Source organism: Ursus americanus, chromosome 3 (assembly GCF_024610735.1).
Source record: "Ursus americanus isolate L20-20 chromosome 3, mUrsAme1.1.p, whole genome shotgun sequence".
Taxonomy (NCBI): Eukaryota; Metazoa; Chordata; class Mammalia; order Carnivora; family Ursidae; genus Ursus; species Ursus americanus.
The window spans coordinates 6,343,121-6,358,972 of NC_142129.1; the positions used below are offsets into that span (position 1 = coordinate 6,343,121).

The 15,852-nt window shown below is 54.8% G+C and overlaps 1 protein-coding gene across 2 annotated transcripts; it reads right to left on the minus strand.

Annotated features, from left to right (window-relative positions):
- Positions 1–9,364: 9,364 nt before the first annotated feature.
- AOC1 (amine oxidase copper containing 1) lies at positions 9,365–15,423 on the minus strand. 2 transcript variants are annotated; one of them, XM_087860624.1, is made up of 5 exons: positions 15,322–15,423; positions 11,354–12,940; positions 10,472–10,757; positions 10,043–10,175; positions 9,365–9,634 (listed from the first exon to the last, which is right to left on the minus strand). In XM_087860624.1, exons 2-5 carry the CDS (start codon positions 12,936–12,938, stop codon positions 9,365–9,367), a joined length of 2,274 nt encoding a protein of 757 aa, XP_087716750.1. In that variant the 5' UTR covers positions 12,939–12,940; positions 15,322–15,423. The 2 variants fall into 2 exon arrangements, with proteins under 2 accessions (XP_087716750.1, XP_045649632.2); XM_045793676.2 differs by lacking the exon at positions 15,322–15,423 and having other exon boundaries at positions 11,354–12,938.
- Positions 15,424–15,852: the final 429 nt, after the last annotated feature.

Here is a 15,852-nt window from a genome sequence, read left to right on the forward strand (position 1 = left end):
GAGCCAGGATGCCACAGCTCTCTGCAAATACCAAAGGAACCCACGGGGTTCAGGAAGGAAGGAAAGGCCACTGAGCCCTGTGTGGCCAGGCAGCCAGGGCATGGCCGGGCATGCTGTGAGTGCCAGGACCAGGGTTAACACTCTGCGGGGGCTTTGTTGTTACAGACCTGTCCTGGGTGGGAGGCCCTGGAGCTGGGGGCCGGGAATTATCCTTAGGAGTAAGAGCTGTCTGGTCTTTGGAGAGATCTCTAAGCCGGGGACTCCCCTGTCCAGCCTGAGGGTCAGGAGGAGGTGGGCAGCTCCCTCCAGCGCAGAAAGGAGCCATCTTGCCCATCACTGAGCTGGAGACATCAGAGCAGAGTGGAAATTCATCATCGATTAAGTGCTTGCTCTGTTCCAGCCCTGGGAGGGGTCCCCCAGGGTGGCAGAATCAGCCCTGAGCTTCAGCCTAGCAACGAGTCAGCTGAGCAGGCCAGGAAACGGGGGCTGCGTGGTGAGAGTGGCCAGGCAAACACGGGCTGCCCAGGGAGTGCGGCAGAGGGCTGGGCATTCTCCAGGCCCCGCTCTCCTGGGGCGGGAGGCCCACGCAGACCGAGGAGGAGAAAGGAGGGTAGGTACTTTCCGAAGGTGAGGATGAGGAAAGTAGGCTGCTTTGACAGTGTGTCGAGCTGCGGCTTCCACAGAGAAAGCCTCTTGGGAAGTGACATTTGAGTTGACACCTAAAGAATGGGACAGGACCAGCTACTCAAAAGGCCATGGGAGGCAGACTCAGGAGAGGCAATGGAAGGTACAAAGGGCCCAAGGCTTTGGTCCTGCTGGAAAATGCAGATACTAATACCTACCTGCATTAGTCAGCTATTATCATAACAATGCTGCATAACAAATAGTCCTCAGACTCAGTGACTGATAGCAGAACCAGTCTTTCTTCTCAAACTCAGGGGTCTCAGATGACTGTGGTTTGGCTGATCCAGGGTGGGCTGTGGGTAGCCTGGGTTTGGACTGAGTTCAGGTGTGACCCCCCTGTCAGTTCTGAGACACAGGCTAAAGGCGTTCTGGAGGAGGCTCTCATCACCCTGGGTTTCCGGAGAGCAGGCAAGGAGCCAGCACATTTAATGGTTCTGTTTATGTTCAGGCCACTAACATTCCACTGGCCAACGCACGTCACGTGGTCTAGTTCAGTGTCAGTGGAGTGGGGGAGTGCATCCTGGAGGAATGTGAATATTTGCTGAATAATTACCCAGCTAGTACCACTGCCTCAGAGAGTTGCTGTGGGATGAGAGGTGTCAGGACTTGTCTGAGCACATGGTAGTGAGGGCTCATTAGGTGCTAACCATTATTGGGAGGACGTAAGGACAGGACATATCCCGAATGTCTTGATAAATCATGTTGAAGATTTTCGTGTTTGGATTTTTCCCCGAGGACAGTGGGGAGCTATTGATGCTTCGATCGGAAGGGTGACATTGTTTGATTTGGATTTAGGGTGATCCCTCTGGGAGCACAGTTGAGGATGGTCTGGAGAGGGTGAGACAGGAGCACACCTCAGGCTGGGGATGGTGAGTGGGAAGTCACCGTGGGAAAGGCAAGGTGGTGTGAATTCAAGAAACGTTAACAAGGTGGTCTATAGGCTAAAGAGATGGAGTGTGGAGGGGAGGGAAGTGCTCTGGACAGCTTCTGGTTCTTGGCTTGGGTGACAGGGACATGACGATGAGATCCTCCAGCCGAGGAGCACAGAAGGAGCAGGTGGCTGGGGCATGGGGCCGGGAGGGATGAGCTGGCTTGGACATGTTGGAGGTGAGGTTCTTACCGGACATGCAGATCTTGGAGTTTAGGAGGAGAATCTGGACATGGAACATGCATTTGGGAGTCATCAATGAAGCTAGGCAGTGAGGGAGTCCTCAGTCATCCCAGTTTCCAGGGGTTGGAAAATAAGCTCTGATGGTCTAAAGGAATTTTCAGTGGCATACACTATGTGGCTGATACTGCTAGTTCCTTTCAGCTCTCCATTCTCACATTCTTCTTCCAAACTGATCCCTGACATTATTTGGGGGGTAGCAATGCTCAGGTAAAAGACTCCAGGCGCCAGCCTCCCTGTGTAGCCAATGAGTTGTAAGTAGAAGTAATGGCTCTGAATTCTGGGACAGTTCTTTGGAGCGTAGGGCCATGCCTTTCTCTATCCTACAGCCTGGTAGTCAGATGCGATGGCTGGAGCTCTGGCAGCCACTTTGGACTAGAAAGCTGAGAGCCATATCTGAGGTGGGTGCAGTGGAAAGAAAGGAGGTTGCATCTTGGACACTTTCATGGAGCTCCTATCCCAGCCCTGGGCTGCTTTTTACAGAGAAACAAATAAAACCTCTCATCAAGCCACTGCTGTATTTTTTTCTTTTAAATTCAGCTGAACCTAGTTCTAATGAAAACATGATACTGCTGCGGTATTTGGTCAAGCTATAGCTTGCACCTGGGGGCATTTCCAGTTTGCCGCGTTCATCTTTCATCTCTGCGGGGTTGACAGTGAAACGCCGCGGCCTGATGGAGCTGGCGGGGAAGGCGTGCTGCGCCACCTGGTGGACACATGGCAGACAGCATCCCTTTCCTTGAAGGCAACAACTCACAGTTTAAAGCGGGGATACTTTCCTGGGCTGTCTGGCTTTTACCAGCAGCGAGCTGCAGGCCAGCTCGCTAATTTGATCTCAGCGCCAAGGCATCCTTTAGCCGGCGACAAAGTGAGTGCTCCAGAGTCCTGAATGTCAGTGGACCTCTGAGAAGTCCAGGAATTCCTAACTGTCCTGAGCTGGTCAGCTCAGGTGTGCTCTCAGAAGCTTCTGGGGGCTGTTTCTAGCTGCCCCTGCTGGTGGTGCTCCCCCTCCCCCAGGTTGAGGACTTCCGTACTAAATACAGTGTTCCATGTGACCTCGCATTCTGCAGACTCTGGTCTCAGAGCAATAGTTAAAGCAGGAGAGGAGGCAGGGTGATGACTCACAGCCTTGTGGAGCAGGAAATGAACACCAAGGGAGCCTAACCTGGGAGCAGGCTGGAACAAATGGATTTGCGGTCGTTTGAGCTGCTGGCAAAGTGGGCTCCTGCGGGCGAGCTTATTAATGCTCCCTTCTGCTGACCGCTGCTACGAACCTGAAATGGCCAACGCTGTCAAAAGTAGAGTTCAAACTGTAAAAACGAGTCTTGGAGTTTCAGAAATTCCAGAGATTTGGTGTAAAGACCCCTGGCCCCTGGGCACACGGGTTTACTAACAGTGGACCACTGACGGTGTGTGACCGGTGCCCCCTTCTTCCTCTGAGTCTGCTTGGTACATAGGGCAGTCTTCCAGCCTGACCATGCGCTGCCATGGGGGGCCTTGGTAATGAGCGTGGCCCTAAGTCACTAAGGGAGGCAGCAGACGCTTTCGCGAGGGGCACAGAGAAGAGCAGGAAGATGATTTCTCCCCCAAGTGGAACGCCTGCCGTTTCGGCGGGGTGTGTGGGGTGTGTGGAGAGGTGGGTGCCGTGTGGGTAGCGATGGAAGTTAGCAGATTGATGTATACCCTTGGTTTTCCCAGGTGGGGCCCGTAAGGCCGGAGTGGGCTGGGGAGGAGAGGAGCGGGGAGACCGAGTGGCCCAGGGTCACGGGCAGTGGGGCAGTGGGTGTGAAGAAGACTGAGCTGCAAGAGGAGATGAGATGGGGGTGGGGGGCACAAGAAGCACCCCCAGTCTTGGATGGACTGGAAGGAAGGAGCTTGGAGTCAGCCTGGCATCTGATGGCCGAAGCACTGGGTCTCACAGGTTGTGGGACTCGCACAGATTCGAGGGTGTGCATTGCAGAGCTGGGGCCAGGCCTAGCCCTGCACATGGCCCTGGGCCACTGGGGTTAGAGTCCTATTTCCCGGGATCAGGACCCAGACCACCAGGAAGCCCCTGCTGCCTGCCTCTTTATCCTTTTTATTCTTAAAATGACAACAGTGAGAAAATTCTTTTTTTTTTTTTTAAGATTTTATTTATTTATTTGACAGAGAGAGACAGCCAGCGAGAGAGGGAACACAAGCAGGGGGAGTGGGAGAGGAAGAAGCAGGCTCTTAGTGGAGAAGCCTGATGGGGGCCAGAACGCTGGGATCACGCCCTGAGCCAAAGGCAGATGCTTAACCACTGCGCCACCCAGGCGCCCCAACAGTGAGAAAATTCTTAAAGGAACCCTAGTACCTGTTGGCTGGGAGACAAGGGTTTCTATAGGCCCTCATTCCCCGTCTCCCCAGAGCTCTCCTTGCACGGCTGAGGCCGCCTTCCCCGAAAAGCCTCTACAAGCAACAGGTTCTTCTTTCCTTAAATCTTCGAGCTTCCTCTACGTTATATAAAGCAACTTAGTTCACTCAAGGCTTTCCCTATTTGCATCTCCACCTGGGAGCCCAGCAGCCACAAACAAAACCACATTCTGTTTTACTTGGGGAGGAAATGTGCTTGGGCTGGAGCAGGGGGGAGGAGAGTGGGGGTGTAAATCCTGGTTTTCTCTCTTCTTTTCTCTTGGTGGGATCTCTGTAGTCTTTTGCAAAGCAGGTTGGGGGCGGGGTGGGGGTGTCTCCTCCCACTCAGAACCCAGCCCTGTGCTTCTCCTTCTGTCAGTGCTCTCGAGAATTGACAGCTTTGCCAAGCCTGGCATGGGGGCGCCCGCCAGCGTTTCTTCCCAGGAAGAGCTGGGACTTTGGCCCTGTCTTGGGGGGAAATGCATAGGACCAACCCTGCCCCCTTTTTCCAGGGTTCCAGCCTCTGGCAAGTGCGGGTGAATGGAGGTGTGTATAACAAGGCTCTGTCTCCTGGGGACATCTGCCACTCCCCCCCACCCCCAACTGAGCAATCATAGAGATGTCTGGGCAGCTCTGAGAGTTTCCCTGTCGCTGACCCTGTGTGCTGGCGTCTGCGAGCTGCCAGACGACCTCGGGCCAGCCTGACCATGTGGGAGGCAAATTACGGGAGGTGCCCATGATCTGAGTGAAAAGATCTGCTCACCCCAAAGGGTGCGGTCAGGGCTCCTCCTCCAGGAGATTAACCCCAAGGACCACTGACTGGATGTGACTTTGGGTCTAGATCACCCTGACATTATCTGAGCACCACTGGTCCTGTTTCCTGGGGGCTGACATAGCTGTGAGCCAGTTTACTGAACAACCGGAGCTGGATGGGGTGCAGAGTGGAAATAGAGGGTCCCCCCTCCATTTGCTGCCTTTCAGCTTGTTCCACTGTTCCTGAGACCCTCCCTGGCCCCTCTCCTCTGTTCTGTCACTCTGGGGACAGGCCCTGTGGCTGGGGCTCCTAAGCTACAGCTTCCAGCAGCGGGAAGCCCTGGTGGGAGACTGGGTGGAGAGGGGGAAATGGGTCTTTGTTCTCCTCTCTCTCCAGCTGGGGTCCAGGCGTCTGCAGGGATCCAGCTCCCACCGCTGAGCCTGGCCACTGGGTCTTTTCCTCTCACGGTCCCGGCTCCTGGGCTGGAAGATTTTCCCTGTTTTCCGGCTGGTTCTTTTATCCTGTTCTTAACGACACTGGGGGCACATCCTACCATAGCTTTTTGATTATGTGATTATGTTTGGGTATTAAACAGCCCCATCAAGTTAATTTAAAATTCCTTTTTGACATCCAATTCAAAGTTTTCCTCTCCTCCCAGTTCAGCCTGACCCCAGGTCCGAGGGTCCTGGCTTGGGGATGAGTCGGGTTGGCTTCCCCCCCCCGGCTTGCTCTTCTGCTCAGGCTCCTGGGGGCCAGGCTAGGGTGGGACGGGATTGGAGGGAAAATCACCCTACTGATGTGGCCTGTTCTTGCTGTCCTTGGGCTCTGGATGGCAGGTGGCGGATAAGTGAAACCCATTGGTTGAGAACCAGTTGGAGAGCAGTGAGCTGTATGAGGACACTCTCCTGCTGGGTGGGGGGCATATCTGCAGAGAGCAGGGAACTCGTGGTTGGAGCTTTGGGGTCATGTGATGCTCAAAGATGTCGAGACAGTGCATGAAATTCTAGATCTTATTATACCTGGGGTCCTATGTGCTCAATGTTGTCAGCTTTGGGCTTTATGAAAGATCCATAGACACAAAGGCCCATCCTCTTGGGACTTTTTGGTCATTGTTCTCATCCTTCTTTTTAATTAATTAGCTACTCTCGCGGTGAGAGCCAGAGCATCTGCTCAGGCCCACGGTCAAGTCTAAATCTGCTCAGTTACGTCTTGGCCACACATCCTTCGGGCAATGCCCTGCCTTGCCAGCCCAGAGCCTCGTGCCGGGTCACGGATGCGTAGCTGCATCACTGTCCTGCTGACGTGGGTTCCCTTCCCTCTTTCACGTGGGTTGCCTCTGGACCATGGCTGGGAGTTCCAGTGTGGACGTGAGAGCAAATCCACACTGCCCAGCCCGGGGAATTCTCCATGTCAGGGATTGTACTTTTTGACTCCAGATTTTCCATTTGGTTCTTTTATTTAGTTTTAAAGATTTATTTATTTATTTGAGAGAGAGAGTGGGGAAGGGGCAGAGGGAGAAGAGAGAGAATCTCAAGCAGACTCCACACCCACTGCAGAGCCTGACTCGGGGCTTGATCCCACGACCCTGAGCTCATGACCCGAGCCGAAACTAAGAGTCGGACGTCCAACCGACTGTACCATTCAGGTGCCCCTCCATTTGGTTCTTTTAAAAAATAGTTTCTGTCTCTATAGTGATATTCTCTGTTTGCTGAGACTTGTCACAGTTTCGTTTACTTCTTCAAGCATGGTTTCCCTCTGCTCTTTGGACGCACTTACATGGCTGCTTTGATGTTTTTGCTCAGTTCTACATCTGGGTCCCCTCGTGGATAGATTTTGTTCTCTGCTCCTCCCCCCGCCTCGTATGGGGGTCACGCTTTCCTGTTTCTTTGCGTGTCTCATAATTTTTTGTTGTTGTTAGAAACGGATCCTTTTAGATAATATTCTTTTTGTTGTTGTTGCTAATCTATGGGTTAATAATGGAATTTGCCAGATGTTAGAATGATGTTAGGATGTAGGATACTCTTGATCGGCCTCCAGGCTAACATTGAAGACACTCCTCTTAACTCGAGGAAAATGGAATGAGGGAAAAAAAAAAAAGAATTTTTAAAGCACAGTGAACAGCTTTTCCAGTAAGGCTGAATGTTAATTAAAAGTAAAAAGTTTCAAAGCAAATGCATTTCCTGGCTCCCCTTCCGAGGGAGTTATTGTCTACCGAACTACTAACCCTTCTGAAGAAGATTAGAATTTCTCCCCTAGTGCTACAAAATTTGCTCTCTTCCTTTTTCTGTTGTGGACATTCATAATCCTTTGTGTTTTAGTTGTTTCACAGTTTTGAAACAACGCTCAGAAAATTTCAAAAATTTAAGAAAATGGCTAAGATAAAAATTGTTGTTATTTTAAATATTGTATCCATTGTTACCAAAGTGCTGGGTCCAAATCCTGTAATGTTTGTCAAAATGGTGAGTTCAGATGAAAAGCTTAAGATTCACCTTCTTACTGCCGTACAAATAAAAGCGATTCCAGTGGGTTCCTGGACTATTAAGCACGAGGCAAGTTTGTTTGCTTGGTTAACATCCCTCGGGCACCAGGGAACCCAGACTAATGTTGCCCTCGCACAGCCACACCTTCACACCAGATTCCCGGGGTAGGAACAGGCAACCAGAACAATGACAGAGGAAAGCAAGGTCACAGTGAAGGTTAGCTAAGGGTGGGCCCCCAAGCCTAGTGGGCGAGCCCATGTAGCTTCCCTTTAGGGGAGACTGCAGCAGATAAGGGAGGTGTGGGGCTGTCCTGGGAGCCCCTCTAAAGCCCAAACCCAAGTCTCAGATTGTCCCACCAGCGGGGTGCATGGCAGGGAGATGAGGGAATGATGGCCACCCCTCCCTCCCCCCCCCCATTCGGGAGGATGATAAAGAACAGGAACGGGAGGAGTAGGCCAACTCTTAGGTGGGAACGGCACCAAGTCTTCATTCAGAAGCGTGATGGAGAGGGAAGAGAAAACCAACCACATCTGTGGGCTGATTATTTTCCCCGTGTCTTCTCCTCTTTGGGATCAGAGGAGAAAGTCTGGGGAGGGAGAGGGACCCAGGAGGAAGCAGCCAGCCTTATCCATCAGTTCCATCAATGAGCAACAAGAGTCCCTCCCTTCCTCCCTCCCTTTCTCTTCTAAAATTTAGATTTAAATTTTTCCAAATGGGTGATACATTCTCATGATTAAGAAAGGAAAACAACTCAGCAAAGGAAAGGAGAAGGCGGGTGGTCAGTGCGCTCCCTGGGGCTTGATTTACTTAGAGGACTCCTGCTTCCTCCCCTGTGTCATCCACTTCTCCCCATCACCTACCTTTTGAATGTGTATGTCACCCCCCCACCCCGCCCCAGCTCATATTGCAGTCCTAACACTCAATGTGATCGTATTAGGACTTGGGGCGTTTGGCAGGTGCTTAGGTCAGAAGGATGGAGCCGTTGTGAATGGGATCAGTGTTCTTATAAAAGAGACTCCAGAGGGCTCCCTTCCCTTCCACCATGCGAGGACACATCCAGAAATCAGAATCTGCAACCCAGAAGGAGGCCCTCACCCGACCTTGCTGGCACCCTGATCTTGGACTTCCAGCCTCCAGAGCCGTGAGCCGTAGACTTCCGCTGTTCCTAAGGCCCCCAGTCCGTGGGATTTTGTTACAGCAGCCGGACCAGACTAAGATGATGGGCATTAGTTATCTCCTTGCCTGTCTTTCTGGGGTATCTACACCCCAAAGCTCTTCCGCCACCAGTGCAGAGAATGTCCCCGCCCATACAATGACCTGGATTGTGTTGTGTGGCTGTCCGTTGTTTATCTAGACCTGCAGGGTCTCTCTTGTGCATGGACGGCTGGGTTGCCTCCAGACTCTGCGATTGCAGAGTGAATCACTGTGTGCCCAAGTCTTTCCTGGGTTTGTAGGGAGCCCTCTGGGGTAAAGCCCTGGGATTGGATTAGTGTGTCCAGAGTAGAGGTGTGGGCAGTTTTGCCCGTTTTCTGTAGCGTCCTCCTATGGCCGCACAAATTTGCCTGCCCCTTGGCGACATCCCAGGGTCCCTGCAGACCTGCGAGAGGGAGCTGCCAGTCTGTTTTTTAAAACCAATCTGATAGGTGAATCTAGTATTTCAGGGAGCGTCACTTGCCTTAGTGATGGAGGTCTTTTCTGGGGTGGAGTAGACCAAGGTGGAGGGAGGTCAAGGCCGCCTGCTTTCTCATCTGGGTGCGTCCTACACGCAGGGCCTGCTGTGCGGCCTCCCCCACCGTGCCCCCCCCCCAAGAAGCAGCACACGGAGCTGAGCCCTGAGGGCTTTATTGTCCGTCCCTGGGGGGCACCTGGGCTTCTAGGTGGGGTTAGTTGGGGGCAGAGGGTCCTTCACACAGGCCTGTAGGTTCCATTGTAGCTTAAAGGCTCAGGCATCAAGCAGTCCCCCTCCTCCTTCGGGATCCAGTGCTGGATGTAGTTGGGGCCGCTGTCCCGGGGCCATATGATCACGGTGTCTCTGGACGCCAGTGATGGGTCCTCGGGGAAGAAGTTGAAAGGCCGGAGCAGGAAGCCCACGGAGTTCCCGGGTGTGGCTGTGTTAGGGATGTCTTCTGAATGGGGGATGTGCAGGAAGCCTACGGTGACCCAGGCCACCAAGTCCTGTGGGAGACAGCGGCGGGCAAGCACTAAGGAGGCTCAGAGGGGAAGGGTGGGAAACCGCTGAGCTGGGGCTCCATATGGCGAGCTGCGCTCTCCACCCTGGGACCCCACACAGATCTGGTCTTGGGCTAGGGATGGAGGAAGGCAGGTCCAGTACCTTTTCTCTCTCTTTCTCTCTTTTTTTTTAAATTTATTTGAGAGAGTGAGAGAGTACACGCACGAGCTGGGGGTAGGGGCCGAGAGAGAGAGAGAGAGAGAGAGAGAGAGAGAGAGAGAATCTCAAGTAGACTCCCCACTGAGCACGGAGCCTGACACGGGGCTCGATCCCACGACCCTGAGATCATGACCTGAGCAGAAATCAAGAGTCAGACACTTAACCAAACTGAGCCCCCAGGGGCCCCCCAGTACCTCGTTTTTGATGTTCTCGTTGTTGTGAAGAAACTCCTCGAAGACCACGGGTGGGTCCCAGGGGTCGTTCTGGTTGTAGATGCTACTGCTGCACGCCTCCGACTCCCGGTACTTGGTCACGGCCAGGGGGTACCTGCCCAGGAGAGGAGCCAGGTGGCTCTGGGTGCCAGGGTGCCTCCCAGCCCTCCCAGAGACATCGGCATGGGAAAGTTACTGTCTTCCCCCACTGTGAGATCATCTCCTGGGGGTCAGCCAGACAGACCAACCGTCCACCGGGGCTCAGGGGCTCCGCACAGCTCTCCCCTCCCCCTCCCCCAACACGGAGCCCCGGGTCTAGAAAACACACACACATTCACGGGCCCAGCTACACCACCACACAGACTCAGACTCTCAAAGACAGACACAGGAGTCCTAGCCCCGCCGCCTTACCTGGCCCAGGTGACTGCCCGCTCCATCTGCCAGCCCACGGGCAGCGCCTGGTCGGCCATGGAGTGGACCTGCAGCCGGTAGCTGCGCTTGTGGCCCCAGCGGTTCTCCTCGGCGCTCGTGAAGAGCAAGTACTTGGGCAGAGTCTGTCCGAAGCGGAAGGCCGCCTGGCGCTCCCGGTGGTAATGCGTCTGCTTCAGGGTTGGCTGCACCAGGTGGTGTCTTGGGCTCCAGGGGTTGGTGATGTTTTCTAGCTTCATCTTCAGGGTCTGGAAGCTATTCTTGGTGCCTGCAGGTGTGCGGGAGGAAGGACAATGAGAACGAAGTCCCCTGACCTGAAATACCCTCATTTCTGTGCCGGGATCTCCATCCCAGACCACACCCAAGAGCAAACCATCAGGAGTGGAGCGGAGAGTCGTTGGGGATAAGCCCTGAGCTAGCTGTAGTGCAGAGGGAAGGAACTAAAGCCAAAAAAAACCAACGGAGGAATTCGAAGACAGCTCCGAGTCAGCCAAAGCCTGTCACGATGCCCCCGCCATGTTTCATGGTGAGATCGTTAACCCAGGAGACAAAGAGTATTGTGGACCACAGTCCTAGGTAGCGACATTTCTTACACTCCTAGGCGTTGTCCCCACCCCCAACCCCACATGTGCACCGTTCTGTCCCATCCCCCTTTAGGGGTCAAGGAGCCCCCCTGCCCGCATCCTGGGCCACGGACATGCTGATCCCTTCCGCTGCTTCTCAGGGACACACAGACATCTAGCACTGCAGTTTGCAGAGAAGCACGCTAGGCTCCTGATTCGGTGCCTCTGGGCACCTCCAGCACCATCTCCCGCTGGAAGGCACACGTTTGCCTGGGAGGGTGGTTCCAAGCCCGAGGCCTACCTGCCACATCCAGGTCCACGCGGTAGTGCACTAAGTGAGTATGCATGTTGCCGAGCAGGTGCGTGTGCAGGCGGGTCCCATAGCGCAGCCCCTCGGGGGTGTAGAAGGTGGCGTGGACGTAGCCGGTGGCGTGCATCTTGGCCTCCATCACCCCGTTGGGGTAGAAGATGAAGTCCCAGATGTAGTCGTAGTTGTAGACCGTCGATGTGGTCCGTAGCACCAGCACCTGGCCTTGCAGTCCCGCGTAGAAGTTGAAGCCCCCACTGAAGTTGGAGTTGAAGTGTCGCCGAAGGGGCACTCCCGTGGGCATCTCAAAGATGCACAGGGCTCGGGGGTAGCGCACGGGGTCGTCGGCATCGTAGTGGTGGAGGGCATCCAGGAAGGTGGCCGTGTCCGGGCAGTCGATGCCGGGCGCTAACTCGTGCGTGACACTGCCCAGCCCCCAGCCCACGTCGATGTAGTTGGTCTGCATGCCCGCGGGCGTGTGCCCTCCGTACAGCGCCACCGCCTCCTGCACGCTCACCTCATAGGCTATGCGCTCGCAGCCGAAGAGCACGTTGAGGATCTGGAGCCCTGAGGACGAGCGCAGCCTGAAGGAGACGCTCCAGCCGCCGTAGAGCACCGTGTTGCCCTCCAGCCTGTAGCGGCGACCTTGGGGCTGGACCAGGCGGGGGCCGTTCACGGGCACGGGGATGGGGAAGTCCCCGCGTGGCTTGTAGGAGGAGAAGAGGGGCGTTTCCTCTGCGCCTTCCCCGCCCTGGGCCTTGGGGGGTATGTCCTCCAGAATCACCACGTCCACCTGTCCCTCCTTGTACTTCCGGGCCAGCTCTTCCGGGCTCTGGTAGAACTTTCCGTTGTACCAGACCAGCTCCACCGTCCAGTCTTGGGCGTGGGTGCTGCTGTGATCCATGAGGAGCTCCAGCCCCGTGGGGTGCAGGAAGTGGCCTTCTACAAAGCGCTGCAAGATGAACCAGGAGCGGCGCTGGCCGGAGGCCACCCCCCGGGGTGCCACATCCGTGAATGTCAGGCATCGCGAGTGACAGTCTTGGAAGGAGAAGCCTGTGGTGTGAAGAAAAAATTGGTGCAGGGGCTTGGTGGCCTTCTGCAGGGCCTGGCCCAGGAGGGTGTACTCGGCCCCGGTGATGGGCCTGGAGGCCCAGGAGGTGCGGTGCTCCGCCGTGGGGTGCAGCTCTCTCATGTAGTAGGGCCGTGGCAGGGGCCCCACGGCAAACTCGGTGACATTGGGATGCTCCTGGGCTCCGAAGAAGATGACCGCTCGCGCCTCGCGGACGGGAGGCCTTCCACCTTTGTCCAGAAATTTCAGTACGTGTTGCTTCTTGGGCAGCAACATCTCAATGAGGAACACGGAGTTCTTGGCCATGGTGGGAGCTTGGGAGGGCTCGAGCCTCAGCGGCTCCTGTGACCAGAGGAAGCTGCGCACGGCCTTCAGCTCTTGGGCGCTCAGGTCCTCAAACACCCTGGCCTTGCTGTGCAGGGTCCGTGACGGGCACTTGGCCGTGCCCAGCGCCTGCAGCACCAGGACAGCGGCGACGGCCCCACGGAGGGCCAGGGTCTCTGGCCGCATGGCTCTGGAATGCAGTAGCGGAGAGGAACTTAGTTGGTTGATGGGAGGAAGTGGGTTTCCACTAGGCGGGAGCCTTGGATGGCGATGTCCCCTGGCCTGGTGGTTTTCCTAAGGACTCAGCCCCCTCCCTTGGCTGCCCCAGCGGGAGGCAGGCTTCCACGGCAGCTGGGGCCCTAACGCTGTTCAGATCTGGGCTTCCCATCAGTTTTCTAAAAAGATTTTATTTATTCATATGACAGACAGAGAGAGAGAGAGAGCACAAGCAGGGGGAGCGGCAGGTAGAGGGAGGAGCAGATTCCCTGCTGAGCAGGGAGCCCGATGCAGGACTTGATCCAAGGACCCTGGGATCAGGATCTGAGCCGAAGGCAGACGCTTCATGACTGAGCCAGCCAGGCGCCCCCTTCCCATCGATATTAATTCTGCTCTCTCCTTACGGGCCTCCGATAGTCCCGTGGATTTTCTTACCTATACAAACTCATTTTGCCCTTTCCTACGTACTTTCTCAGCACGGCAGAGCCTGGGCTCTTGCCTCCCCACCTTTAGATTATGGGTAAGCCAAATCCAAACGCCTCAGACTGCTTACTGTGTCATTGAAAATTGACAGCAAAACTTACATTTTTTGATACAATACAATACTTTTTATGAAGACGTGTTTTGAAATTTAGTGTAAAAGTTCAGAGTCAGCTCCAGAGTCGGGCTGCTTGAGCTCCAGTGCTGGTGCGATCTCCCACCAGGACCGGCTGTGTGACCTCGGGCACGTCGCTCAGACTCTCTGGACCTCCACTTTCTCAACTGCACTGGAACTAACAACCATAGTACCTCCTAGAACTGGTGCAAGAAATTAATGGGACAATAAGGATAACGCGTTTAGAACAATGCCCAGCTTCTAGGAAGCACTCAGGAAACGCTGGCTACTCTCCTTTTTAAAGTCAACTATGAAGATTCAGTCTGTGATGCCAACACATTTAAAAATGTAAGCAATGTGAAGTGATTTGACTGTGATTAGGCTGTAGTCCTGTGGCTTTGAGGGTGAGGACGGGGTGGCCAGAGGCTTTTTTGGCCCTTCTGATGGGGCCCTCTGGCTACTTGACCCTCCATACAGGGTGGAACCATCCCAGGCATTTGGGGAGATGCCCTTTCCCTTCCATTTTGGGGGGCTGTGGTCAGGGTCTTTGTATCATTCCCCCTCCCCCACAGGGCTGCCAGCGCAGTCCCCTCTGGTTGTCTTGTCTCGTCCACTGGCCCTGGTAGGAAGGCCCGGGGACTCATGGATCTTGTGTTCTCCAGCCTGAAGGGCATGGGGGACACTTAGGGGCTGCTGGGGTGAATCCAGAGCCCGCAAAAGGATATAGGGCGAGCTTGTGTTCTGCCTCCTTAAAAAAAAAAACAAACCCACAAAGATTTTGCTTTTTAGAGCAGTTCTAGGATCACTGCAAAATTGAGAAGATGCAGAGATTTCCCAAGCACCTCCCACCCCCACTCACACACTGCTCCCCCAAAGTAGGACTTTTGTTACTATCTATGAACCCACACTGACACATCACTGTCACCCGAAGTCCAGAGTCTCCACTAGGGTTTGCTCCTGGTGGTGGACATCTATGGGGTTGCACGAACGTGCCAGGACGTGCATCTATTGTTACAGGACCACACAGAGCAGTTTCTCTGCCCTAAAAATCCTCGGGCTCCCCCGTCCACCTGCTCATCCTTCCCTTCCCTCCCCTCCAACCCCTGGCAGCCACTGATCTTTTTACTGTCTCCATAGTTCTGCCTTTTGCAGAATGTCATACAGTTGGACACACACAGTATGTAGCTCTTCCCAGATTGGTTTCTCCCACTTAGTCATATGCATTTAAGTTCCTCCATGTCTTTTCATGGCCAAGATCCCTGTTTTATAATCTCTTAATTACAAATTTCTTTCTGCTTTGCTAAGGAGGGAGATGTGCAGGAGATCTGTGGTCCTTTTAACCTGAACTTGGCTGTTCCTTTCACTTTTACCTTTCCTAGTACGATCCTCTATTTTGAAGTCCAAGCAGGCAGTGGGTGAGGAGGACGATGGTGATGAAGCCACAGGAGGAGGGAGAACTTTGTGGCCAGTGAGACCACACATGAAACAGGCCCTTCCTCCCCACTTCGCAACCCCAGCACCCTGAGAATGGCATCCAGGCCCTGGTTTCGCCCTTCCTATCTCGCCCCTGGGCAGTTTATGCCTGCAGCCCAGAGTCCTTCCCTCTGGGTTTCCGCTCCTTGCATTCTGACTCCCCCACCCCCCGCCCCCGCCTCCGTGTCTGTTTCTCCTACCCCTCTCTCCACACCCTTCTTCCCTTGCTCCCCTCCCTCTGGCCCCCCTGCCCACTGGCCCCCGGCACCCCCCATCAGAACGCACCTGTGTGTTCTGCTCTGGGCTCGCCTCTGCTGCCAGCCTTTGTCTCTGACCCCTTGAGCTTTATGGCTCTATCGATCCCGCCCTGGAGGGAGGGACAGGGTGGGGCACAGGCTGACCAAGGAGGGGGACCTACAGCTCAGGGGTTCCCCGGTGGGCAGGGGCATGAGGAGGTGCATGGGGCTCTGGGTGCTGTGGTCTGGGGGGGCTCCTGTTACCCTTTCGAGGTACCCATGTCTGGAAACTCCCCAGCCCTTCACCACTTTAGTGACCAGGGCCCACTTCTGTTTTCCCAAAAAGCATACTGTCCTCGGTCTGATTCCCTCTCATTCCTCCTGCTGCAGGGACATCTTCCCCGAGAGTCGAGTGTCGTCCTCCCTGTTTGGTCGGAGCTGTGCCATGCCGTGATCTGTTAAAGCAGGTGGCAAGTTTCAGAGGTCAGAGATAAACCCGAGGGCACGTTTACTAGCAAGTAGCCTCCCCTGAGACAGATCCAAGGGCAGAGACAGGGGCTGGTACAGATGGACCCCAACA

Bases quoted from the DNA above. Each gene is read 5' to 3' on its own strand.
- AOC1 (XM_087860624.1), bottom strand. From the start codon at position 12,938: ATGCGGCCAGAGACCCTGGCCCTCCGTGGGGCCGTCGCCGCTGTCCTG. The intron at 10,758-11,353 runs GTAGGCCTCGGG...GCACACCTGCAG, and splicing joins CGTGGACCTGGATGTGGCAG to GCACCAAGAATAGCTTCCAG. The intron at 9,635-10,042 runs GTACTGGGGGGC...TGTCTCCCACAG, and splicing joins ACGAGAACATCAAAAACGAG to GACTTGGTGGCCTGGGTCAC.